This window comes from Globicephala melas, chromosome 9 (assembly GCF_963455315.2).
Source record: "Globicephala melas chromosome 9, mGloMel1.2, whole genome shotgun sequence".
NCBI lineage: Eukaryota > Metazoa > Chordata > Mammalia > Artiodactyla > Delphinidae > Globicephala > Globicephala melas.
This window is the reverse complement of record NC_083322.1, coordinates 31,860,052-31,886,935: the sequence shown is the minus strand read 5'-3', so window position 1 is coordinate 31,886,935 and position 26,884 is coordinate 31,860,052. Positions and strand designations below refer to the sequence as shown.

General features: G+C 38.4%; 1 protein-coding gene across 1 annotated transcript in view; it reads left to right on the top strand.

Annotated features, from left to right (window-relative positions):
* CFTR (CF transmembrane conductance regulator) overlaps positions 1–26,884 on the top strand; it is a 197,576-nt gene that overhangs the window by 19,833 nt on the left and 150,859 nt on the right. The window contains exons 5-6 of the mRNA XM_060304940.1: positions 14,004–14,174; positions 18,161–18,269. Of these exons, the coding sequence (XP_060160923.1) occupies positions 14,004–14,174; positions 18,161–18,269 (280 nt within the window). The remainder of the gene's footprint in view (positions 1–14,003; positions 14,175–18,160; positions 18,270–26,884) is intronic.

Below are 26,884 nucleotides of genomic sequence, written 5' to 3'. Positions count from 1 at the left end.
CCAATGTCCACCAAGTTAAGTGTAAGTCTCATCCAAAAACACCCTCTTACCATCATGCTCTTATAAGCCAGTGCATTAGTTTGCTAGGGCTGCTGTAACAAAGTACCAAAATCTGGGTGGCTTAGACAACAGAAATGTAATGTCTCACAGTTCTGAGGGCTAGATGTCTGAGACCAAGGTGTCAGCCGGTTGGGTTTCCTCTGAGGCTCTGAGAGAGAATCTGTTCCATGTTCTCCCCCAGCTTCTGGTGATTTGCTGGCACTCTTTGACTTATAGACACCTCACTTTGATCTCTGCCTTCATCTTCACATGGCATTTTCCCTGTGTGCCTGTCTCTGTGTCCACATTTCCTTTTTTTATAAGGACATGCAACCCATGCAACCCATGCAACCCAACACCAGTCATATAGGCATAGGGCCCACTCTAATGAACTCATTTTAACTTGGTCACCTCTGTAAAGATCACATTCTGAGGTACTTGGTGTTAGAATTAAAATATATCTTTTTTGAGAGGAGCACAATTCAACCGAAAATAGTAATAGTCTTCAGGAGCAGAATGAGCTATGGAAGCAATTTGAAACTCTAAAGTATAATACATATAGAGGGTTACACTAATTTATGAAATTTTTTATAAAGCTGTGTGTACCTCATTTGTAATGGTACACAGGTAACATGGAGACAATGTCAAGTACGTCAGGTGACATGACATGGGAACGGTCAAGAAGGGTCAAAATAAAAGGGTCCAGGGCTTCCCTGGTGGCGCAGTGGTTGAGAGTCCGCCTGCTGATGCAGGTGACACGGGTTCGTGCCCCGGTCCGGGAAGATCCCACATGCCTCGGAGCGGCTAGGCCCTTGAGCCATGGCCGCTTAGCCTGCGCGTCTGGAGCCTGTGCTCCGCAACGGGAGAGGCCGCAACGGGAGAAGCCACAACAGTGAGAGGCCCGTGTACCACAAAGAAAGAAAAAATAAATAAATAAATGAAAAAGAAAAAGCGTCCAGTTGTTCTTGAGTAGACTGAAGAACAACTTTGCATTTATGAAATTTTGGTACATCTCCACTGAGAATAAATAGCTTGAAGGCCAGACATTAGAATGTTTTGGTAATGAAGAGTGTTAAAAATGAAAACATTTTATTGAGGAGAATTAAATAATTTTGGATGGAAGTTTTAGAATTATTGGCTTTAACTTATGACTCAGAAAAGGGGCATAACTGTTAATAAAAAGTGGTCCCTGGAAAAGTATAGGCGCCCTCACATTTGCACTGCATTTACCATTGACTTGAAAAATATTTTCACTTTTTTTTTTTTTTTTTGCACTGCCTCAGGCACTGGACCAGACTATGGAGATATAAAGATATATATTACAACTACATTGTCCTCAGGAAGTTAATCTTATGAGGGAAATAAACTAGCAAAGTATAATGTGGTAACATATATTTAACAATTTAAAAAATAATTGAGTGACAGTTATGTGCTATGCTCTGTGGTAGGCAGGGAATACAGCAGTAAAAAAAATCTCTAAGGTATTTGCCCTTGGGGAGTTTATAGTCTGGCGTGTTTGGAAACACAGGGGTTTGGCAGACAAGCAAATAGACAATTAGTAATGACAGCTCAGGTGGAGGAAGTACAGGAGAGAATGGAATGCATGGGAGGAAAATTAAACCTAGATCGTAGAGAGACACACGTAATTCATATGAAACTATTTCAATGCGTTTGAGATTTTTGGGAAATAGAGGTCAGGTTTTATTTTGAGGAAGTTATTAATTTTTCTTCAGTGTGACCTGGCATTTGGCTGGTGTTGGAACAAAACCCAAAAAAGTGCTGTATCAAATGATAGGAATAGGAGAATCCTTTAAAAAATTAAGAGCCATCTTATTATCAATGGTTTCATCCAGTGCGAGCTCCCACAGAGTTTAAAAGGAAGAGAATCTGGCTTGATGTCTCCTTTAAAGTTCTTTTTCCTAACGTGTATATGCAAGCAAGAGATTATGACATTTTGAAGTAAAAACAATTCTTAACTGCCTGTAAAAATGATTTGCACTAAACTATTATCATTTGTGTTATGATTTCTCTTTTTAAGGACCTGATTCCAAAGGTGACTGTTCTGAGCTTTTAAATTGCTTGTTAAGATCTAATGATTCAGTCGTCCATTATTGCGTGTTTTGCTATTGGGGGAAAAAGTAACTTAGGTTATTTTGTGGATCTTTATTTACTTATATGTTGCCTATATGAAAAAAAGATGTAGAGACTAAGTGAAGAGGATTTAAAGTAAGGCTTTTGCAGTGAAGTCTTATTTCCATGATAAACCTTGAACCAATGGCTGTCTCCATTCTCTGCTTCTGTCAGGCCTCCTTTTTTTCCTGGGATTCACACTGGGGATGAGTGAGGGTTCAGCCACTACTGTTCTCCTCCTCTTACATCTCATAGGAGTTTTAGTGTCAGTGTCCCTCTCAGTGACATCAAGGCTCCGAGAAAATGAAAAATAACATTAGCATTGCTCCAGAACCTCAGGAACAGGATCTGAATCTTAAATTCTGAGTCATACAATGTGTCTGCAAACACTCCACACCTTGCCAAAGCAGAGAGAAATAAAGAAGATGCTAAATTTACCTTTTTTTAAAATTTATGTATTTATTTATTTATTTATGGCTGTGTTGGGTCTTCGTTTCTGTGTGTGGGCTTTCTCTAGTTGCGGCAAGCGGGGGCCACTCTTCATCGCGGTGCGCGGGCCTCTCACTATCGGCCTCTCTTGTTGCGGAGCACAGGCTCCAGACGCACAGGCTCAGTAGTTGTGGCGCACGGGCTTAGTTGCTCTGCGACATGTGGGATCTTCCCAGACCAGGGCTCGAACCCGTGTCCCCTGGATCGGCAGGCAGACTCTCAACAGCAGCGCAACCAGCGAAGCCCCTAAATTTACCTTTTAATGCTATAATTTGTGATTTGTCTTCTAGAGGCTGAACTAATAACAATGGAAGATAAGGAAGGGTTAAAATGCAACCAATGACCAAATTCCATATATAGTTTGAAGATGGGGAATTATCTGCAGCGGAGAAGTCTGAATACAATGCCATAAGCCTCTTTGAATCCTGAGAAATAGTCATGAGTAGCAGCAGGATAACAGTATAACAGAACATACAGCATACACAAGTTAAAGAGAAAGTTAAGATAAATGAGAAAAATTCTAGAATTTGACTGATCATATATCTGGCTAGAGGATTCCAAGCAGAACCCTAGAGACCAGATTTATCATGCCTAAATTTAAAAAATCACCAGCTTTGTCTTCCTGATGCATCACGTTTGAATGTTACCCTTGGAAGATTCCTTCTTAACCATCTTCATCTTAAAACATTTCTGAGGTTGTCTCCAACCTCCATTTTACCATTCCATCTATCAAGCAAAATAAACAAGTAAACATCCTCAAATAAACTATGTTGGGTGGACTTAGACTGCTTTTTTTCTTTTTTTTTTTTTAATTTTGGGAAAAGTTGCTTTGAGGCAGTAACTGGAAAGCAGGTATCACAGAGGATTTAATAAGTAGTGATTTTTTTTTGTACACATGGTGAGGGGTCATTAAGTCATTTGGAAGTTGAAGGTCATGAGAGTATAGCATGTGATTTGCCTATTACAGCTCATACCAAACAGATCACTGACTCCACAGCCCAGAGCTTCTCAGAGGATTTCTGTCCCCAAGAGAGGAGAGTTATCTCCATATTGCAAGAAAGACTTTAGCAGAGAAATATCAAGTGGCCTTGACTCCAGATGTTGAGTTAATTCTAGAATGGCAACCCTGACCCTGAAGGACATGGGGATTTCATTGCCGAAGGATGAAGAAGCCTGTTAGCGAGTGTTTACTTTGGGTCCTAGTGATGGTGTCTGAACAAACTAGGTGAACAAAGAGCTTCAATAAGGGATTCAGAGTTATGTAAAAAAGTGAGGGAGGGGCTTCCCTGGTGGCGCAGTGGTTGAGAATCCACCTGCCGATGCAGGGGACATGGGTTCGTGTCCCGGTCCGGGAAGATCCCACATGCCGTGGAGCGGCTGGGCCCGTAAGCCATGGCCGCTGAGCCTGCGTGTCCGGAGCCTGTGCTCCACAACGGGAGAGGCCGCAACAGTGAGAGGCCCGCGTACCGCAAAAAAAAAAAAAAAAAGTGAGGGAATAAGTGGGTTAACTATAAATACCAGTTAAATCAATATATCATGTGTGAGATATCCTTACATCACTCATGTGAAGTATGTTTTTTTCCTACCTTAGAAGATGACATAGAACTTGTTTTCCTTCTTTTCCTTTCATGCTTAAAACTGCTTCTCTGCTCTGTTGCTAGTATGGAATTGTCTAAAATAATGGTGATTTTCTGATAGTCACACAAGTTTCTCTCTGTAAGCTTTCACAAATGCCAGCCAGTAACCCAGTGGCATTTCTACCATAAAATCAGAAGGCCAATCCATTTCCCCTCTTCCTTATTTTCTTGGTTTCAGATATATTTCTTTCTTTTTTTTTATAATTTTTTTTATTTTTGGTTGCGTTGGGTCTTGCATGGGCTTCTGATTGTGGTGGCTTCTCTTGTTGCAGAGCATGGGCTCTAGGCACGCGGGCTTCAGTAGTTGTGGCACATGGGCTCAGTAGTTGTGACACGTGAGCTCTAGAGTGCAGGCTCAGCAGTTGTTGCACTCGGGCTCAGTAGTTGTGGCTCGCGGGCTCTAGAGCGCAGGCTCAGTAGTTGCGGCACACGAGCTTAGTTGCTCCGCGGCATGTGGGATCTTCCCGGACCAGGGCTCGAACCCATGTCCCCTGCATTGGCAGGCAGATTCTTAACCACTGCGCCACCAGGGAAGCCCCCAGCTTTATTTATTATTGCCAATGGAAATAAAAATCAGAAGTTAGAGAGCAATGTTATCACTTGTCTTTCTAGGTTAGTAAAGAGTTCCTAAAAGTGAACTCATACAAGATGCAGCAATTTTATTGGGTAGTTAATCATCCTATCTTTCTAGCCAGTTGTTCCAGCTATAATCAGTTTTGTGTCTCTTACTTGTGGCTTCATGCCCAGATAGAATAAAAATCAAACTAAAACCATGAAACAATGCTCTGAGGCTGCTTTTCTAAAGTACACGGACTTGGGCTATTTTTTGTAGCATTGCTAATTGTCTCTCAATTGCTTGAGTCCCTGAAATCCAATAAATGTGAATGGATTAAGTATAACTGTTAGAAGTGGTCTTTTTATGCTAGTGCTACTCCCTCACCATTCTTATTTTTTCTGTATTCATAGTAGTTCCAGCAATTAAATGCTTTGCTTGCGGGGGCCAGGAATAAACGATTTATATGACTCATGTTTCATGTCATCAATCCTTAGATCCTTTCGTGGGCTTTGCACAGAGTCTTAATCACTTGTAGCAGCTACCCAGGCACTGACATATATGAAAGCGTTTAGAGTGTCAAAGTCACCATAATAAAAATGTGCATTTCACCAACTCTAGGAGGGAAAATCAAACATTTGGGAAAAGTTTCTAAAATCCATGCTGACAATTGATTTCTTTATGCTGTTTGTCTTAATATCAGCTTTTTAAAGATATAATTCACATACCAAAAAATTTACCTACTTAAAGTATATGAGATGTGTAACTATCACTACAACCAATTTTAGAACACTTGCATCACCCCAAAAAGAAATTCCATACCCATAAGCAATCATTCCCCATTCCCTCCTTCATCCCCACCCTGGACAACTACTAATCCACTTTCTCCGTAGGTGTGCCAGTTCTGGACATTACATATAAAAGAAACAGTGTGGTCTTCTGTGACTAGCTTCTTTCACTTAGCACAGTGTTTTCAAGATTCATCCAAGTTGTAGCATGCATCAGTATGTCATTCTTTTTTATCGCTAAACAATATTCAAGTTGTAGGATTATACATTCATCCATTCAGCAGTTGGTAGATATTTGGATTGTTTCTACATTTTTGCTTATTATAAAAAATGCTGTTATAAACACTTGTGTACAAGTTTTCATGTGGACACATATTTTCATTTGTCTTGAGCATACACCAAGGAGTGGAATTGCTGGGTCATATGGTAACTTTCTGTTTAATATTTTGTTTCAGATTGTTTTCCAAAGTGGCTGCATAATTTTACCTCCCCACCAGCAGGGTATAAGGGCTCTAATATTATTTTCCACATCTATGTCAACACTTATCGTTACCTGTCTTTTTTATTTAGCCTTTCTAGTGGGTGTGTAGTAGAATCTCACTGTGGTTTTGATTTGCATTTCTCTAATGGCTAATGAGGTTGAACATCTTTTCATATGTTTTGGGGTGTTTGTGTATCTTCTTTGGAGAAATGTTTATTCAGATCCTTTGCCAATTTCTAAATTGGGTTGTCTTTTTATTACTGAGTTGTAAGAGTCCCTTGTATGTTCCAGATACAGGTCTCTTATCAGATATATGATTTGCAAAAATTTTCTCCCATTCTCTGGGTTATTTTTTCTACTTTATTGATGGTCTGCTTGGAGGCATAAAAGTTTTATAATTTTTTTTAATTAATTAATTTATATTTATTTTCGGCTATATTGGGTCTTTGTTTCTGTGTGAGGGCTTCCTCTAGTTGCAGCAAGTGGGGGCCACTCTTCATCGTGGTGCGCAGGCCTCTCACTATCGCGGCCTCTCTTGTTGCGGAGCACAGGCTCCAGACGCACAGGCTCAGCAGTTGTGGCTCATGGGCCTAGTTGCTCTGCGGCATGTGGGATCTTCCCAGACCAGGGCTCGAACCCGTGTCCCCTGCATTAAAGGCAGATTCTCAACCACTGCACCACCAGGGAAGCCCAAGTTTTATAATTTGATGATGTCAAATTTATCTATTTTTTCTATTGTTGCTTATGCTTTTCATATTATACTTATCTGTGTGCTTTTTTTTCTCTTCTTCTAAAATTAGTCCTAATATGGCAAATTTGGTACAAGTGTAGGCTTTGCTATCACAGTCCTGTTTTGAAATTCTAACTCTGCCTTGGATAAACTATTTAAGCTCCCTCAGCCTCAGTTACTCCTCTGTAAGATGGAGATAATATTAGGGCTTCTCTCTTGAATTGTAGTGGGGATCAGATGAAATAACGTATGTGAAATACTTAGAATTTTAGAGAGTTATAGGAATAGTCTATTAAGGTTAGCTAGTACTTTTGTTATAATCATAATAATAATAAACTCTAGTGCTCTGAAAATTAAACTAAAGCCAAATAGTTTCTATGAAGAAGCAACGCAATAACGTACAGCTGTAATATTTTATAGACAACATTGAATTTTGCCCCCATGAAAACCAGGTAGTCATAGTAATTATTTCCAGCAGGAGCTGCAGCTGAGAGAGCTTAAGAAAAGCTATTTCCAAGGTCACATGACTGGAAAATGACAGAGTTAATACCTAGAGTTTTCTTAAAATCACTAATTCAGTTTTTCCAGTAACAGATTTGCAGTAGAAGTTAGGTGACTGGAGTTTTGTAGTCTTCATTATAAAGTTTTACCTCAGACAATCATATCAGGAAAGAAAAGAAAGCAGCTTTATGGGAAATGAAAATTAATAGTGAGCATTATATGAAAATCATGGAGTTAAAACATATTTGACTAGAAAGTTTATGTGCATAGCTAGCCATAGCAAGTACTAATTATAATATGTAACTTCTTCTTTAATTAAAAAGAACTTCCTCCTTATTTCCAAAGTTATACATGCTCATAGTTAAACATTAGTGAATATAGATAAGCAAAAAAGAAAATATCTTTCCTGAAGTTTTCTTAATATGCTTACATTCCAAATACATTTATATTTGGGAGCATCTTTTAAAATGGGCAGATCGATTTCCTATTTAATGTTTAGGTTCATTAAGCATGAAGTTAAAGTAATTTATGTTATGGTTTTAATTTCTGGGCCTCCGGAACGTTTTTCAGAATTGGTTTGTAGTGTTTTGTTGAGCAGCAAATAATTATCTTTCCAAATCTTCTAAAATTCATTGACTACATTAACTGTTTACTCATCTACAGAAAGAAAAAGAACTTCTACTGTTCTCTTGGTAAACTAGGAGCCTCATGAGAAATTAACTCTCAAACACAAAAATAGCTCATCTTTAGCAAGCAAAAAGGTGATTGAGCTGACTAAAGTGGTTATTTATTATAAATTTACCATTTTATGGGTAAGCAGCAAACCCTGTTTAATTACCTTGTGGGATGAGAGGACAGAGACTCACCGACTTGACCCTCACCCCAGTGCTGTGACTTTGGGGTGCATTCTTGAAGCCTACAAGTTTTATACAGGACTTTTGAGAGCTAGATGCCACTACTTTCTCAAGTTTTATTTTTACTAAAATTCATTGAGAAAAAACATATCCAACTATAAGATAACACCAGATCTAAGTTGATAAAGTAACTGTGACATTTGAAGTGTTATTTATGTGAATTAGAAAAGAAACATCCTTTTAGAGATGAAATGACTTCTGGTCTCAAATCAATTCTTCCCATCATAGCCATTTATCAAAAAACCTAAAGCAAACTGGCAGAGTATGCTGCAGGAATTTGAGATTTGTTGTTACAGTCTGTTCAAATGATTCCCCCTCTTTCCTCAGCCTCAACTTCACCGTTTTCTTTAGTTAGGACTATCCAGCTTATTTGGGCTATTTCAAACTCATGGTAAATATATTGGATGATGAGAAAACCTCTAGCGTATTTAATTTTGTCCATACTAAGCAGTTTAGAGTAATTTCTACTTAGTTCCTCAAGTGTTATTTCATGCAAAAAGGAAAAAGGCTGAGACATTTGAGTGTATCCGTTTGTCAGTATTTAGGAGATGTGTCATGCAACCATGGGTTTGAATTTGCTATTTCATTTCATTTTATCTGGCTAGTTAAATCAAAAGTAATGTTAAATAATGTGGAGGCATGATTGTTTTATACAAACAAAATCATTTGAAACTGAAAAGATCTGATACCTGACCTTCATCTTAAATTCTAGCAGATGAAAATGTCAGATGCCTCTGTTGGATTAATAAAAGCCAAATGTCAAATGGAAAAATGATTATAAGCTTTAATTATGTGGTTTTACGGGGATAGGTTTCATGAAAATCAAAGCTTTAATAGTGTCTATAATTGGAAAATTCTTTTCATCATAAGGAATTACAAGTCACTCTAAATTTATGTAGATATCGGAAATTTTGTCCTAAGAAAAGAAACTAAATACAGTTTCATGGTGTATATGTGTGTGTATATATTTAAAAAAATCAAGTGATAGCATTTTTCCTTAATAAAACCTGAAGACTCTTATCGTTAAGTGCACAGTGTGTCTGGGTACCAGACTTTTTTTAAGTTCGTTGAAAACTTTAGGATACATATATATATATAATAAATTTATTTATTTATTGTTATTATTATTTTTTGCTGCATTGGGTCTTCATTGCTGCATGCGGGCTTTCTCTTGTTGCTGTGAGCGGTGGCTTCTCTTGTTGCAGAGCATGGGCTCTAGGCACGCGGGCTTCAGTAGTCGTGGCTCGCGGGCTCAGTAGTTGTGGCAGACGGGCTTAGTTGCTCCACGGCATGTGGGATCTTCGCGGACCAGGGCTCGAACCCGTGTCCCCTGCATTGGTGGGTGGATTCTTAACCACTGCGCTACCAGGGAAGTCCCCAAACTTTAGGTTATAAAGAACTATATATCTTAAGGATCTCTGTCTGCTACCTTGTAATTAATGATTAGCTAGTTTCTGTTAGAAATAACGAGAACTTTGGAAACTGTCACAGTTTCTAAGTAGATCAATTTATAAGGCCATTTTCAATATACAGTGACAGGTTATGAATGAAGGAGAAGGGTAAGATCAGTTAGAGGTGAGAGGAAGGGTGGGTGGGAGCAAATTTGAGGATAAGGAGGAAGAATAGTGTTTATTGCTTTTGGTTATTCCAGGTGTATCTGCCTTGCTAATGAAATACCTGGGTACTCATTAATATTTAATGGAAGAAATGCTGAAGTAGAAATTCTGAGTTGGCATTTCTAAATTCTATCCAAGTATGTTTAACATACTCAAGCTCATTCAAAAAAAGCGGTGGCTGGAGTTTTACAGTAACTAATATTTCAGTGAATGTCTAAGTGTAGATACCTGGGGAGTTTTTTGTTTTTTGGGGTTTTTTTTTTGTATTTCTGTGACTGGCTTGAGGTAGTCATGGAGACCTCCTTGATGGGGCAGAAATTTCATTCAATTTTCTTTTAGGTTTAATCTCACGAAATAAATTCTTTCAGATAACTCTGGTGATTGCCAGGCAGCCTAAGGTTAATTGATTTTAGTTCTCATAATTTACCTTAAGTTGTTTCTATTTCAGATTACAAATATAGGTTTACTGTAGTGAATCTGTCAGAAATACTAAATTATATTAATAATTACAAATGACTAACTTGTAATACTACTGAATATGTTTGATTTGATGATGCTGGGCTGTGGAACTCTTGATAATCAAAACTAGATGCCTTGGTATAACATTAATATGGGCATGGATAACGCAGGAAGCTTTTTATAAATGTAGGTGTTACTTAAAGTATTTTAAAAATGATCTAGAAACTCATTAATGGAAACGGTGATCAGGTCTTAGATATGGACCAAAAGATGTATGTTTATTTAGTTTTTTTTTTTTCTTGTGCGGGCCTCTCACTGTTGTGGCCTCTCCCGTTGCGGAGCACAGACTCCGGATGCGGAGGCTCAGCGGCCATGGCCCACGGGCCCAGCCGCTCCGCAGCATGTGGGATCTTCCCGGACCGGGGCACGAACCCCAGTCCCCTGCATCGGCAGGCGGACTCTCAACCACTGCGCCACCAAGGAAGCCCCTGTTTATTTACTTTTTAAAAGAAGAAAAGATTTGTTTTTAAATTTCCTGAAAATGTCTTTGGTATTGTAATATTTACAGATAGTGAACTTCTCTTTATTTATAAATTTAGTTTCATATTTTAACAATTTCAAACATACTGAAAATGAAAGGTTTATTAATACATGCAGTATATTTTTCTCTTCTAAATTTTCCATAGGCCCCTTCCTTTCCATTCTCAATGCTATTACCCTTGTTCTGAGTCTGTCAACCATCTGGCAGTCAGTGATCTATTGCTGTTGACCCTTTCTGGCTGAGCTGATTGTTAAATTTTCAGGAACTTTGTGAGCTGGTTGTTAAGTACAACTAGTATTAAAAAATAATTGATTTACACTTACAATTAAATAAATTATATTAAAACAAAGGTAATAATTGAAAAGTTATCACTACATAATTATTACCTATGTATTGAGGTTATGTTGATTGTATCTGAATGGTAATCACACTATCTTATAATATGCAGCTGTGTTTCTCTTCCCAACTCTGTGTTCAGTGACTTCACATTTGGTGACTTGAAACTGGTCATGGTGGGAGTATTTACACCACAGAAATTGGCAAATACCATAAGTCACTTTTTGTTTTTTGTTTTCCTGGAGAAGGCATGGTTAAAGATTTGTCAGTACACGACACCACACTACTGCCTGCAGTCTGCTAGCTTCTGGTCTCCCTGCTTCCAGACTCACGTTCCAGCACTATGTCTAGAATAACCCACCAAGTTTAATTTTCCTAAACACAAGAGCTGAACACGGTAAAGGAAGAAATAACATCAGAAGAATGTGGTAAAAATCTAGTTTGTGGCATTTAGTAACGGACAAATTTAACATCTTTGAGCCTCCATTTCTTTATCATTATAGTAGGGCAATGATCTCTTCTTGTTCTACCTACCTATCAAGACTTTCCAGTGAAAATCACAATATGCTAGTGTTTGTGAAAGTGCTATATACACATAATTTTTTTATTAGTAGTAAACACTTGCTTCACCTTTTCACTTCTTAAGTTTACAAAGGCTTATAACCAACAGAATGGAGTTTATATCCTAAATTGCTGTCCCAGATTTTTCACACCCTTACTGCCCCCTGTATTGGCAAATGTGCTTCCAAAGTGCTTATGTTGGCTACTAGATTGTGAGTGCCAGGCAGGTGTGCCAGCAGTCTCACAGACGATGCCCAATGCAGATGCTGCATGATCACAGCACTTCTTTAACTGCTGTGTTCAGACTGTCCTTAACTATTTTCATTCTTGCTCTCCAGGAGAAATTGCCCATGGATCACACTGGGCAATAAAGATAAAACAATTATCACCCTTTGCTGAAGTTTGAAGGCTCTTGTTAAGATGCAAATATTGCAAGTTAATGGAAGAAACTGACAAATTAAACCATTGTCACTCGTTGATATCTTGGTCAGAAATGGTTGGTGAAACTACTGAGCCTTTGAGCAGGGTCTTTTTTTTTTTTAATATTTATTTATTTATTTGACTGTGCCGGGTCTTAGTTGTGGCACGCTGGATCTTTAATTGCAGCATGCAGGGTCTTTAGTTGCGGCATGTGGGGTCTAGTTCCCTGACCAGAGATCGAACCTGGGCCCTCTGCATTGGGAGGGTGGAGTTTTAACTGCTGGACCACCAGCAAAGTCCTTGAGCTGGGTCTTAATTCAGGTAAATTTTAAGGAAGGACAAGTTGTAGAGACATCAGGAACACAGGGCAGTGGCTGACTGAAGAAGGTGGAGACAAGGGAAGTGTAAACAAGAATCTGGACTCTGGGTGGGAGTGGTGAAGGTGGACATGAGAACCTTCTGCAAAGTTTTGCCCTGAAACAATGTCAAAATGTTTGCATTTGGCATAGCATTTCCTCTTTTTATTCTGAATGGCTTTGCTAGAATAATTTTCCTAGTATAAGTTTATTTTGCTTCTCAGATATTGCTAAAACACTCCCTGTTGATTTTTGGTGGGTAACATGAATGTTGATGTATTACCAGCGTCTCAATGACACCAAATTTTAGGACTCTCTGAAGAAAAGAAAGATGGTAAGGGTAAAAGCATATGTTGGGAATCACTGATTCCAAGTTCAATTCCTTTCTTTAATAAATATATGACACATAGCACAGGGAGATCAGCTCGGTGCTTTGTGACCACCTAGAGGGGTGGGATAGGGAGGGTGGGAGGGAGACGCAAGAGGGAGGAGATGTGGGGATATATGTATATGTACAGCTGATTCACTTTGTTATAAAGCAGAAACTAACACACAATTGTAAAGCAATTATACTCCAATAAAGATGTTAAAAAATAAATATATGAAATTTCACATGAGAAAGGTCTCATTTGCTCAAATTTCATTTAGAAGTTTCTCTTTGTACGTGATTTCTTTGTTTTACAATTCTCCTGCCCCTCTCTCCTTCCTCTTTGTTTTCCCTTGTCTTTGACTTCTTTTTAGATTTTCTTATCTCTGTGATGATTATTTTTCCTTATTCACAGTAGTTAGAAACAATGTATTTGAAAATAACTGGAGTATCCTGCATAAGTATTTACTATGCCAGCTTCCCTAGCTTCCATCATAAATTGTTATTTATTAGATGCCTAGAGGGCAGATGTGCGTAACTGCTATGGGGTGAGGAGACAAAACATAAAATTATGATCCCCACCCTCATTCAGCGGTGATGATTAAGTCAACAAATTGATACTCCAGCTACAGTCAGTTCATTCAACAAATAGCTCATTGCTGAGTACTGTGAGCTATGGTTAACAAAATTATATAAGGGTGTTGTTTGAGGGTCTGTCTTCTTATTCACAGATCATTTTGTATTTGAAGTGGTAGAGAGTGGACTTCAGCAAACTATAAACTCCTAGTATCTGGTTATTTTGGGGAATTTTCTTCTTTTTTTTTCTTGAAGAATACTTTTAGTATAGAATGTTTAGCAGTTTGTTTTTTTTCCTCTGGGAAAGATGATGATTCTACCGTCATCCCCCATCCTTTTAGACAAAGCTATAGTCACATCAGTTCAGAGGTGATGATGTTTTATATAGTTGTGTTCTGTAAGATATGACTCCCTGGCACTTATATAAGTTGACTTATTTTATTCTCGTATTTATGCACTACCACCATTTTCCACATGCTATAAAATTTGAAACTGTATCCGATTCCAAGTCTACATTGGAGATCAAATCAAGTTAACATTTATATCTGTCTCTCCTCTCTTTATTTTAGCTGGACCAGACCAATTTTGAGGAAAGGGTACAGAAAGCGCCTGGAATTGTCAGACATATACCATATCTCTTCTTCTGATTCTGCTGACAATCTATCTGAAAAATTGGAAAGGTATGTTCATACACATTGTTTATTGAAGAGAGAAATTAATATTATTTAGAGACTAGAGAACTGACATTAGAGGGTTTAATTCTTAAAATGGCATACTTATAATAGGAACATCCTATTTTCTTGATGAAGTCTTGATTAGTTAAGAATTAAACAATGAAAGGATGAAAGAAGAAAAACCATTTTCCTGAGATAGGACCTTTTTTGGAAAAACTCATATTTGAATTCTGAGAAGCTACCTGTCTTTGAAGACTATTACGTGGATTCTGTGAAGACTGGAATCACATCTTTATGAAGCAAGTTGTGTACATTTGCCTCCAAAATCTTAATGTGTGAATACAAATGTACATACTTGGAAATCTTAGGGTAAAGGCTGTTGGATGTCAAAGAAATGTAAAAATTTCATATTTTTGAGTATATTTTGAATGCCAGGTGTAATATCTCCTCTCAGCCACTCTGGAAGGAAAGCATCATTATCTCTTTCTTACAGAAGAGCAAACTGAGGCTCAGAGAGATGATGTAATTTTCCAGCTAATAATTGATTGAGCTGTGGTTCAAACCCAGGTCTATACTCCTGGCCTCCCCAGGAACAGTGTTTCCCATTGTAAAGAAGTCTCCCTTTCTAAGAGTACTGGTTATAATCCTTTTGGTTGCCAGAGAATTTATTTAAGAGGGAATTCATTGGTTCATGTAGTCAACCTGTGTGAAGGCCTAGGTAGAGAATTGGCCTTAGGGACTCAGTGGAACCAGGGACTGGTTTTATTCTCTCAGACCAGCTTCCTCCATGGAGTGGGTCCTCAGAACTCTTTGCTCACATTTTTATAGACCACAGAGGAAAGAGTCCTTTCTCTGTGGCCAAATGTGAAAAATCCCAGAAAGTTTTGAGTCACAAGCTCACTCCTTGGACCAACAACAATCTATGAATGAGCTAGACTGGGTCTTGTGCCAGCAGTACAGGGTCTGATACCAGATGAAGGGGAAAGGGGAGAGGGAGTTGACAGGAAAAAGAAAAAGAAGTAGCTACTTTTTACTGCACCAAAATAAAATAGTTGAGTAGATTTGCAATTTGTTTACCTTATTTTCATGAAATTCATTGAATTTCTTTTGAAATTTCAAGACAAGATATTCAGCCTTACTTTTTCTTGATTTTATTCAAAGAATTAGGCTAGTGGGAGTAGCAGCTTCACATTTCCAAGTTCAAGGTCCAGCTCCTAATGTCGAGTACTTAGTGTGTGTACGTGCCATGAGGGCAGGGATATATTTTTTTGTTTTGTTTTTGTTTGATTTGTTCAGTTTATGATGTGCCTGGAATAGGGTCTAGAATAGGGTCTGGTATATACAGTTGTCCCTTGCTAGATTCCCCCTGGATATAAAAATCTATGGATGCTCAAGTCCCTTATACAAAATGCATATAACCTACACATATCCTTTTGTATATTTTAAATCATCTCTAGATTACTTATGATACGTAATAAAATGTAAATGCTATGTAAATTGTTGCTGGCACATGACAAATCCAAGTTTTCCTGTTTGGAACTTTCTGGAATTTATTTTGGTGAGTATTTTCCATCCCCAGTTGGTTGAATCTGAGGATGAGGAACCCGCAGACATGAAGGGCTGACTGTAGTAGGTGCTCAGTAAATATTTGTTGAATGAATGAATGATGATTGAATGTGAAATGGCTAGCATTATGTAAAAACCTGTAACACTTCTGCAGAGATAAAATATATAAACATAGTATATTGTAGGTATATCAGCAAGTTCAAAATAATATAGTAGTTAATGAATATCTAAGTTCTAAATGGATGCTGAGGGGAAGATTAATCAGAGTATGACTAGATTAATCAAAACCTGCATACTCCAGATTTATTTTTACTTATGGCCAAATAGAGGACATAACCTGAATTTGTAGGATTATCTGGCCTAACAGTTTTTTCTCCTCAGTTTTCATTGTGTCTCCATATCAATTCAATGTTTAAAATGTACCTATTTTGTTTCAATCCAACACTGTGCCGGCATAAGTCCATAAACTTTATCTTTATTATTTTTGTCTTTTTGGGGTATCTCTTCTTCACTCTGTTATTTCTTTTTTGTAAAAATTGTTATTTAGAATTTACTGAAGTATTTTGAAGGAGTGAAATATCACTTATAGTGCTTTGTATCTCTGCACCCTTGGAAAGTGACCCTGACCACAGATTTCAAAGATGATATGTGACGAAGGCCCTAGGTGGTTACCATGTGGTTGAGGTACCTTGGCCCATCAGGCTTAGTTTGTGGCCGTGGATTTGAACCCTGTGCATTACTCCTGTATGCAGATCGCACATCCATTCCATGATTGTAGCTAAGCTACAAACTTGATAAGTATAAAATTTCTTCCACTATGATTCAACTCTTGGTGTTTGGAATGCTTACTGGGTCTGTTGTGGTATTGTGGGAACTACCCCATGTACTCTCATTGCTGATTCCTTCCCTCAGGGTCCAGTAGTTCAAGTCCCATCCACTGAAACATCCCCCAGCTTTGCCTTCCTCTCAGATCGCCACCTCATTCATTTTTTCCCCCCCACAGGTAATATCTCTGTGCTCTCCTGGTCTCTCTACTTCTCTTTTCCTTTACATCTCAGCTCCCTGAAATATGGTTTCTGGGTCTACCATATTCCTAAAATGACCTTGACTAGGGTCACCAGAGGTCTCTTAATGTCAAATATAATGACATCTTCCTACCATGACTTCAGGGTTGACCAATTCTTCCCAACTTGAAACCATTTCTTTGGTTTATGTACCACCTCTCTTCCTGGCTTTCTCATCTGACTCATTCTTCCTTTGAAAGAGAGGCAGAATCTGTCTCCACATTTAGCTTCTTACCCCGTTGTGAATCACCAAATGACATGGATGGGAGGCAAGTCTTGTGTGTGAGTGGAAGAGTGGGAAGAGTGTGAGCAGGTAGATGGGTGGCATAGCGTAATTAGGCATGAGAGAGAGTAAGCTTCTCAGGGGAGCCAGTGTCCATGCACAATGCCCATGACTGCCAAACCTGCCCTCAAATCTCAGCTGTGTGGTCTTCCTTTGGAGTAACTTAGAACCACCTCTAATAATGGTAGATGGATAGTAATGAGAATAACTGTTGATAAAATATAAAGTCTTTATATAGTTCTTTCCTGTGAAACTTTTCATCTCTGTACAGTTTAAAAATGAAGATGAGGGTAACATTTAGGGATATATTTTATCCACTTGGGAAGAGAAAGAGGGTTTTTATGAACAGAAAGTAGTGGCAAAAATGTAAATATAATCGGCTGATGAATGTATAGTATTTAAAAGAAAACAAAGACATTTATTTGACACCAACCATTTTTCAGACTTATTTAATTTCTATTCCTGCCAGAAAATATAGAATATGATTCTGTTCTAATTTTCCAAAGATGTTTATTGTAAAGAATGACTTTAGTATTTGAAAATCAAAGTTGATGATACTTGTTTCATACCCCTACGTTTAAAAACAACAAGTTTTTCTAATGTTAAATCACAGAAAAATCCACCTGACTTTTAATCTTGTTTTTGGTTTGACAGTTAGATTTTGTAAAATCCACTACAATTCTAAACAGGTAAAGATCAAGCGGTGAAAGGAAAAAAATTAAGTATTTATTTTTCACCTTGTTCTAAGCACAGCAATGTGTATTCATAAGAGTCATATTTTATTTGTCCACCTCTTGCATTCATTGCTTCTTAGAAGCCCAGAACCTTTCTTTAACACATATAGTGTGGCCTTTTCATGAAGTCAACTCCTTGAAAATTGATATATGGCGGAGCACTGAATTCTGCGAAACATCTGCCTGAGCGTTGGTGTTGGAAGGTCCCCACAAGGTTTTGTCTCTTTAGTCACTTGGGTTAATTTCCTTGAATGTACTTGTGTGAATAAAACTATGTTAAGGGAAATAGAGAACTCAGATACTTGCACATGCAACTTACTGATCCCACTTTGTATTCTTTTGCAGAGAATGGGATAGAGAACTGGCCTCAAAGAAAAATCCCAAACTCATTAATGCCCTTCGGCGATGCTTTTTCTGGAGATTTATGTTCTATGGAATCATATTATATTTAGGGGTAAGGATCTCATCTGTAAGTTCATTATGGGTAAAATAATTATATTCATTTTTATTTATTTATTTATTTATGGCTTTGTTGGGTCTTCATTGCTGCACGTGGGCTTTCTCTAGTTGCGGCGAACAGGGGCCACTCTTTGTTGCAGTGCGTGGGCTCTAGGTGCATAGGCTTCAGTAGCTGTGGCACGTGGGCTCAGTAGTAGTGGCTCATGGGCTCTGGAGCGCAGGCTCAGTAGTTGTGACGCATGGGCTTAGTTGCTCCGTGGCATGTGGGATCTTCCTGGACCAAGGCTCAAACCCGTGTCCCCTGCATTGGCAGGCGGATTCTTAACCACTGCATCACCAGGGAAGTCCCTATATTCAATTTTATGATTATAGAAGGATTAGGGTAATCTGATACACAGGTAAAAGGCTAACTCTGAAACCACTAAAACTCTAGTGGAGACAAGTAAAAAATGCATTGGAACTAGGATGTCCTGGAACACAGGTGGCCATTTATAATTTCAAATGGGTTCAGTAAAATAAATTTCTTTTAAAAAGTTATTTTCTGTTATGATCCCAAATCACATTATATTACTGGTATATGAGATTGCTGATGATTTTATTTTCCTGTATTCAACAGGAGAAAGTCAGGAGACAATGTCAGGAGGAGAATTAGGTAAAATTCAGCAATTACATATATGAGTGTTTGTAATATTTTGAAATCATATCTGCATGATGAATTGTTTCAAGAAAAAATAGCAAAAATTAAAAATATGGCAGTGAGGTACTCCTGCAGTATGTTTTCTTAGTCTCCTATGTCTTCCTCATTGTGAAGAGAGCTCAATGCGTGAAGATCCCAGGCTTTATGGTGTTTAAGTGCAGTCTGGGATGTTCCCCAGCTGTTGTCAAATATGACTCTGATCCATTATTTTTACCTCACCAGACCATTATTCGGAATCCTTGACTGTAACCTGTAAAACTGATGGCAAGTTGAAAACTTACTTAGTCTTCAAGTAAAGGCTGTGCACAATATTTGCTTTGGGAGGTTAGGTACCAGTTGAATGGATTTGTGTTGTAATTATACTGGTCTTCATGCCTTTGGGAGTGAGGGTTGCCATAGTGTCTCCCGAAGAGATGCCATGCAAGTTGCATTGCTTTAAGAACTTGTACTTAATACACAGCAAATAAATACATTTACACATTTATTTTGACAAAGATGACCACATTTAGGTCCCCAGTGTTTTGTAATGCTCTTGATTACCTCCTGGGAGAAATGCTCTGGCTTTTGAAATTATCTATTGATGTCCATCTATCTGTCTGTCTATCTATCGGTCTATTTATCTATCTATCTATCTCTGTAGAAACCTGCAGCAGTTTGGGGGTGAAAATATTTTATCTGTAAATATGAATAAGGTAGCTGAAGAATTAACTATCTTTTAAGATATCTTTCAGGTGATTTTTCTTAATGAGAGCACCTAGAGCTTTGGGAAACAATTTTTTTAAATTTTTATTTATTTATTTTATTTTATTTAATTTTTGGCTGCATTGGGTCTTCGTTGCTGTACACGGGCTTTCTCTAGCTGCGGCGAACGGGGACTACTCTTCGTTGCGGTGCGCGGGCCTCTCATTACGGTGGCTTCTCTTGTTGCGGAGCACGGGCTCTAGGCGCGTGGGTGTCAGTAGTTGTGGCACATGTACTTAGTTGCTCCATGGCATGTGGGATCTTCCTAGACCAGGGATCGAACCCGTGTCCCCTGCATTTGCAGGCGGATTCTTAACCACTGCATCAACCAGGGAAGTCCCAGTTTGGGGGAAAAATTTTATCCATAGCTCTGCCTCCATTTGACTTAATTTTTTAAAATGTTTTGTTGTTTGCCTTAATGAGTATACTCTCTGCATTTGTATCAGTGTATAGAAGTACAGTTTACTCTGCCCATAGCATATAAGAATACAACATTCTTTTTTTAAAAAATATATGTTCAGCACTGAGTTATTTTTCTAGTATTGTACTAATATAGCCACTAATCTATGTCACCCATTTTATTTATTTATTTATCTGGCTGTGTTGGGTGTTCGTTGCTGCACGTGGGCTTTCTTTAGTTGCCGTGAGAGGGAGCTACTCTTCGTTGCGATGTGTGGGCTTCTCATTGCGGTGGCTTCTCTTGTTGCAGAGCACGGGCTCTAGACATGCGGGCTTCAGTACTTGCGGCTCGCGAGCTGTAGAGCACAGGCTCAGTAGTTGTGGTGCATGGGCTTAGTTGCTCCCCGGCATGTGGGATCTTCCCGGTCCAGGGATCGAACCTGTGTCCCCTGCACTGGCAGGCGGATTCTTAACCACTGCGCCACCAGGGAAGTCCCGAGAATGCAACATTCTTAATAGGTCATCCTTGGATTGAAGTGAATGATATTTCAAATAATTGTTATGTCATAACTAAGATTGTATAGAAACTCAAAATTTTCTCTTCATGTTCTCCATCACATGCTGCTTCCATTGGTTAACATAAGCACAACTGAGTAGAAGCTGGGAGAGAGGCTGAATTCTTAAGTCCCTTTTATGCTCAGCCTGACTTGTGAGATAATTTATTCCTCTAGATTCCACCAGCAGAGAAGTTTCATGTGAACCAAAGCAGTCACCTAAACATGAAAATTTAGATGATACATGAACATATTTATAAAATTTATTTTTGGTCTGGTATACACAGATCAAAAAATAAACAAAATATAGTTTAATATTTATTGAGTACCTAATCTGTTCCAGGTTCAGCATTAAGCCCTTTTATACAGATTATTTTAGGTCATTCTCCTAGCAACTCCATGGAGCAGACATTAGTATCTCAAATATATAGAAAAGGAAATTGAGATGCAGGAAAATAAGTAACTTTTCCAACGTTACGCATGTGGTAAATTTGAGTGATAGCCAGGTCTCTTTGGTTCCAAAACCTATGACCCTTGTATTAGATCAGATTATAATTGCTATGTAACTATATTTGTAATGATTGTATGTGGGTACTCAATAGAATGGTGACTGTAGTAATCAGTCTTGGGTCTGCTGAGCTTCTTTGCCATCTGCTCAGGAGATATAGGTTAAAAGCTTGAATGTTGAAGATTCTCCCAGGGTCACCTCAGGGGCAAATCTGAAGAAAGTTCAGAGCAGGTGGCAGGACAGGAGAACCAACTGGACTCTTCCCACTTATACTTGGGAAGGAACTGTGTGGAATCCACCCAAGAGCCAGCAGTGCTAAGAGTCAAACATATAGAAAAAATTAAGGGTAGAAGAATGGAGTGGGTGTGGAGAACGACTAACTTATTCTTAAACTTCTCAAGCTTAAAAATATCCCAGCAAAAGGAATCTTAAAGCCTTTCTTGGTGTATTAATTACCCAGGGGTGGGATTGAGGGGACTGAGTGGTGGTCCTGATCTAAGCTGAGCCCAGGGCCACTGGTCTGGAACTGACAGCATGTTTAAAGGGCAAAGTTGATTTCCATCAGCTCAACTTCTACTGATAACCAGCAGAAAATGGGTGAGGAAAAGAACCGATGGGGAAAGCAGCTGAAATGTGTATGGTGAGAAGGCATGGAGAGGAAATTAACATTGGCAATGGCACAGGTGTGGTGAGGCTGTGGGTTTCTCACCCTTGTCACAGAGTAAAGGCTTCACGGCCTCACTGTGCAGTTTTAAGTGGTAAAAACGTTGAAAACTGGGGCTAAGTCTTTAAGAACTTATATGGTGGTCATTAAGATGAGTGTAAGCTTTTCAGAGCATCTGATCTCTCTACCTCATCCTTTCTGTCTGTTACAGGAAGAAAAGAAGGGGAGAAAATTTCACTGTTATAATAAGACCTCTATTCTTTTAAACAACTTATACCAATGCCTTAGTATTTATTGTATTTTTTCTGGGGAGTTCTTCTTTCTTCTGTGTGTGTCATCTTGGTAATGTTTTAATTTCCATTAAATGAGCAGGGATTCTTGAAGTTGCTATAACACTACTCTTGGTAAAAGGTGGACATATTTCAAGATATCCTGTGTGTTCTTAATCCCTCTAAACCAGGATCATTGTGGTATAAAGAATATTTGATTGGTTTCAGGACTGATAGAAAAAGTACTATAAGATATGCTGTTGGGACTTTCCTGGCAGTCCAGTGGTTAAAACTCCGAGCTTCCACTGCAGTGGGCACAGGTTTGATCCCTGGTCAGGGAACTAAGATCCCACATGCCATGCTGGTGTGGCCAAAAAAAAAAAAAAAAAAGAAGCTGTTGACTTTGAAAGGTTAAGAGAAAAAGGAAATGCCATCATGAAAGAGTTTGTGTCTCTGCAGTACTGATGTAATTTTAAATCGTATTAGCTATGGCCTCTCATGATTAACTGTGTACTTGTTTTTTCTCCATTTGACTCAGCAGCCAGATATAACATTGCCTTTAACATTTAAGACTCCCAGCATAAAGGAAAAACTGGCCTTTGAAGAATTGTGTGTGCAAGTCAATTAAGGACAGTCAGAGGGAAGCCAAGGGAAGGGAGTCCTGTAGGCAGATTACTGAGAGAATATGGTTATCACAATACTTTTATTATGATAAGAAATTTACAAGCATTCACTCAAATATATTCTTGACTCCTAGGCAGCTCTGGGCATATTTCCATCATCAAATTGAGATAAATGTCAGTGCAACTTGAGTCAAACTACTTTTATTATTTAAATTTCTTAAACTCCAAGAAGTTTAAAGTCATAAAGAAGTCTTAGGACTTAGGCTGTTAGAGTTTTCAAGTCCCACAGTCTCTCTTGCAAAAGATCTTTGTCCCTTATGTTTTGACAGACACATTGGGTAGGTGTTGAATTTAAGCATACTGCTAACTAAGAGAGTGTTTTGGGGAATTCTGCACACAGGTAGTCTCTGGCTTAGGCACTTTGACTTACTTTTGTCCCTTTCACCTAAGGTCACCTACCTCCAGCAAATTTTCTAGATGCCTGTCATGAAGACCTCTTTTCTCAGCTTCCTCTCACATCCCCCCATATCTAGCTGCTTCTCTAACCCCAGCAGGGACTTGAATGCTACACTGCCTACACTCACCCTACATCCTGAATATTTCTACCCTCTACTAGAACCCCCATCCATAACACACACGCTGTACTTCCTGTGCTCCCCACAGTGTACTACCCAGTTCCTGTGTCCAGGTTTGGAAAATCATGGGGTTTAGATTTCTTTGAAACAGAGAATTTTTACTTTAGAGTAACCAGCAGCCCAACCCCAGATAATGTGACTTAATTGGTCTGGGATGAGCTCGGGGCTAAAGTTCCCCGGGTGATTCTGACTGAGGTAGACAAGCAGGAACGTTATCACTGAATGCATCTGACTTTCGCTAGAATCTAAGGTGAGGGTATTAGGGGGTGGTACACGTGGAATTTTTTAGTTTGATTTTTTAAAAATGATAATATCAAAAAAATTTTAGACAAAAAAATAAATATTAAGTCCTTTAATGACAGAAGGACAGTGTTTCTCAAACTTTTATATGCATATCAACCACTTCCCCCTCCCATCTGGCTAAAATGCAGATTTTGGGTGGAACCTGAGATTCTGCATTTCTAAAAGCTCCCTGGTGAAGATCCTGTTTGCCCTAGCACCATGCTTTGAGTAGCAAGGATTTACAGGGTCATGAAAGAAGAGAAAGCCTAGTTAGAAGTTACAGTTATTGTGAAAAGAGAAGTAGGTGGACTAATCATGGTCAAAGAGCCCCTGAATAGAAGTGACAAGAATCCCACTGAGATTAAATGTGGCTGAGGGTTTACTGCAGTGTCCCAACGTTAACTGTTAACTTTCTGTATCTTCCTCCGGCACTCTCTCTCAAGACTCTGCTGGAGAGAAGTAGATAGATGACTGTGTGCATGGAGAGGGCAAAGGTATAGCTAGGAGGGACTATGTTTCTCTTCCAAGACTGCATGGAGGAGATGATCCATCTCTTTCTGTAAAATCATTGTTATGCAGGTTGGTTAGGCTTTTACAGTACTATTGAACCCAGAGGTGCTCCAAGAGCATTTACCATTGTATGTGCTTTTGAAGGCGAACCTAGGAATCCAACACCATGTCTGGTAGGATTTTGTATCTAGGGCAAAATGCGTCTGTTCTCACGTGTGAAATTTTAGAACAAAATCGATTTGTAAGTTAGGAATTGTCTGTGATCTTGTACTTTCAACTTAAACTAGATATGAGGGGGCCCAGTTTCCTCATTCTTGGTGTGAACATGGTGCCTCTTTACTTCTTGTAGTTAACCAGTATCCTATGGTGACTAATGAGTGTGATGTGGTGAAAGTGTATAGTTTCTATGATCCCTTCTACCTTTTAAATTATGTGTCTATGATACGGGGCCTACAGAAATGGCTTTATCTTAAATTACAGCGATATTAAATTGTAACTTTATTTGGTAGGTTGATACTGAACTAGTCACAATGCTTGAATTGATCAACTGCCAGGTCATATTATAACACTGTCTTTTCTATTTAAGGTTATGAATAAGATGGGGGGCTCTGGAGTCAAACTATCTGGTTCAGATCCTAGTTTTACCACTTGCTAGCTGTCTGATACTGGGAAAGTTATTTAAATTCTTTTTGTCTCAGTTTCTTTGATTGTAAGATGGAGACAATAATAGCACATATTTCATAGAATTATTGTGAGAATTAAACAAGTTAAGCATGTAGAACAGATCCTAGTACATAGCAAGTGCTTTATAAATGTTACCTGTTACTGTATCATTAAATACAATCTCTACCTACCTTCACAAATACTCCTATTATTTGCATTTACTTGTTTCTCTATATATGCTATAAGCAAGTCTTAAAGTACCAATTTCATTTTTATAGGGCACAGGAAAATATTTTGCTAATGTTTAAAAATGATACCTAGATTCTAAGCATTACTTCAGAAATTAAAATTATTTTAACGTGTCTTCCATTATTGCATTTTCTGGATTAAACCTACTTTTGCTGCTGTATCAGCAAGTCTAGGATCGTTTTCTTACACAACATGAAGAATAGAGCTTAGATTTCTAGTGAAGACATTGCTGGTAATAGTTAATAAGTCAGTGAACACGCAAAGGAAAATACCAAAAGCAAAACCTTTTAAATTAGGCACTGAATCTAAAAACACAATTCAGGGTAGACAGATACTATAACAATATTTTTGAGATCCTGTTCTCGGTATGGCAGCAGTCCCCAACCTTTTTGGGACCAGGGACCAGTTTCGTGGAAGACAATTTTTCCACGGACTGGGGGGAGGGGGGAAGGTTTCAGGATTATTCAAGTGCATTACATTTATTGTGCATTTTATTTCTATTATTATTACATTGTAATATATAATGAAATAATTATACAACTCACCATAATGCAGGATCAGTGGGAGACCTGAGCTTACTAGATGGTCCCATCTGGGGGCAGTGGGAGACAGTGACACCCGTGTGTTGCTTATGTCCAGTCTACTCCGTAAGATGCAGCTTAATTGTCACTTGCCACTCACTGATAGGGTTTTGATATGAGTCTGTAAGCCATTGATTTATTATGGTCTCTGTGCAGTCAAACCTCTCTGCTAATGATAATCTGTATTTGCAGCCGCTGCCCAGTGCTAGCATCACCACATCAGCTCCACCTCAGATCATCAGGCATTAGATTCCCATGAGGAGTGTGCAACCTAGATGCCTCGCATGCGTAGTTCACAGTAGGGTTCTTGCTCTGATGAGAATCTAATACCGCCGATAATCTGACAGGAGACGGAGCTCCAGAGGTAATGCGAGTGATGGGGAGCAGCTGTAAATACAGATGAAGTTTTGCTCACTCGCCTGCCATTCACCTCCTGCTGTGTGGCCTAGTTCTGGGGGTTGGAGACCCCTGTGGTATGGTATACATACATTTTTGTAAAAACTACGTACAGTTGGAGCATTGGATAGGTTTCATTTTCTATGCTGAATATGGAAAATTTTTTCATTTAGCCAATTGTATAAAGCCAAAAATTTCCAGAAGACTCTAGTGTATCAAGGTAAACAAAAATTTGACACTCTTGTTTACCCTGTCAAAGGCAGAATCTTAAGCCTTTACTTTGGTAGATAAGCCAGTAGTCTTTGTATTTTATGATAAATTCTGGGTGTATGCCTGCATGTGTGTTTACTCTGTTCTATTTTTTTATATGCATGTTTTCTTTTTATCATTTATTTGTTGTCATAAGTATATTCTTTTATAATTATGAAAATAATCAGATAATGATTGATAAATTTGATGTTTATCTTTCCATTTTTTTCCCGTGAGAATATATACTTAATGAAGGGAGGTGGATCATTACTTTACATATGTGTTATAAATCTACTTCTCCCCTTAATGTTTTGTGAATGCCTTGTCATATCATTAGATATTTCTCTTCCTAATCATTTTAGTGTTTAATGACTCATGTGGCTGTACCATAGTTTATTAGTTCCTCATTGTTGAATATTTAGATAGCCTCCAATATTTTACTGTCATAAATAATTCTTCAATGCACATCTCTTTAAAAGCTAAATTTTAGTAGATTTTCCAGTTGCCTTCCAGAAAAGATGTATTAATTTACTTTCCTGATACTGAAGTATGAAATTCAGCCCTCATTAACAATACTTACTATCATTTAA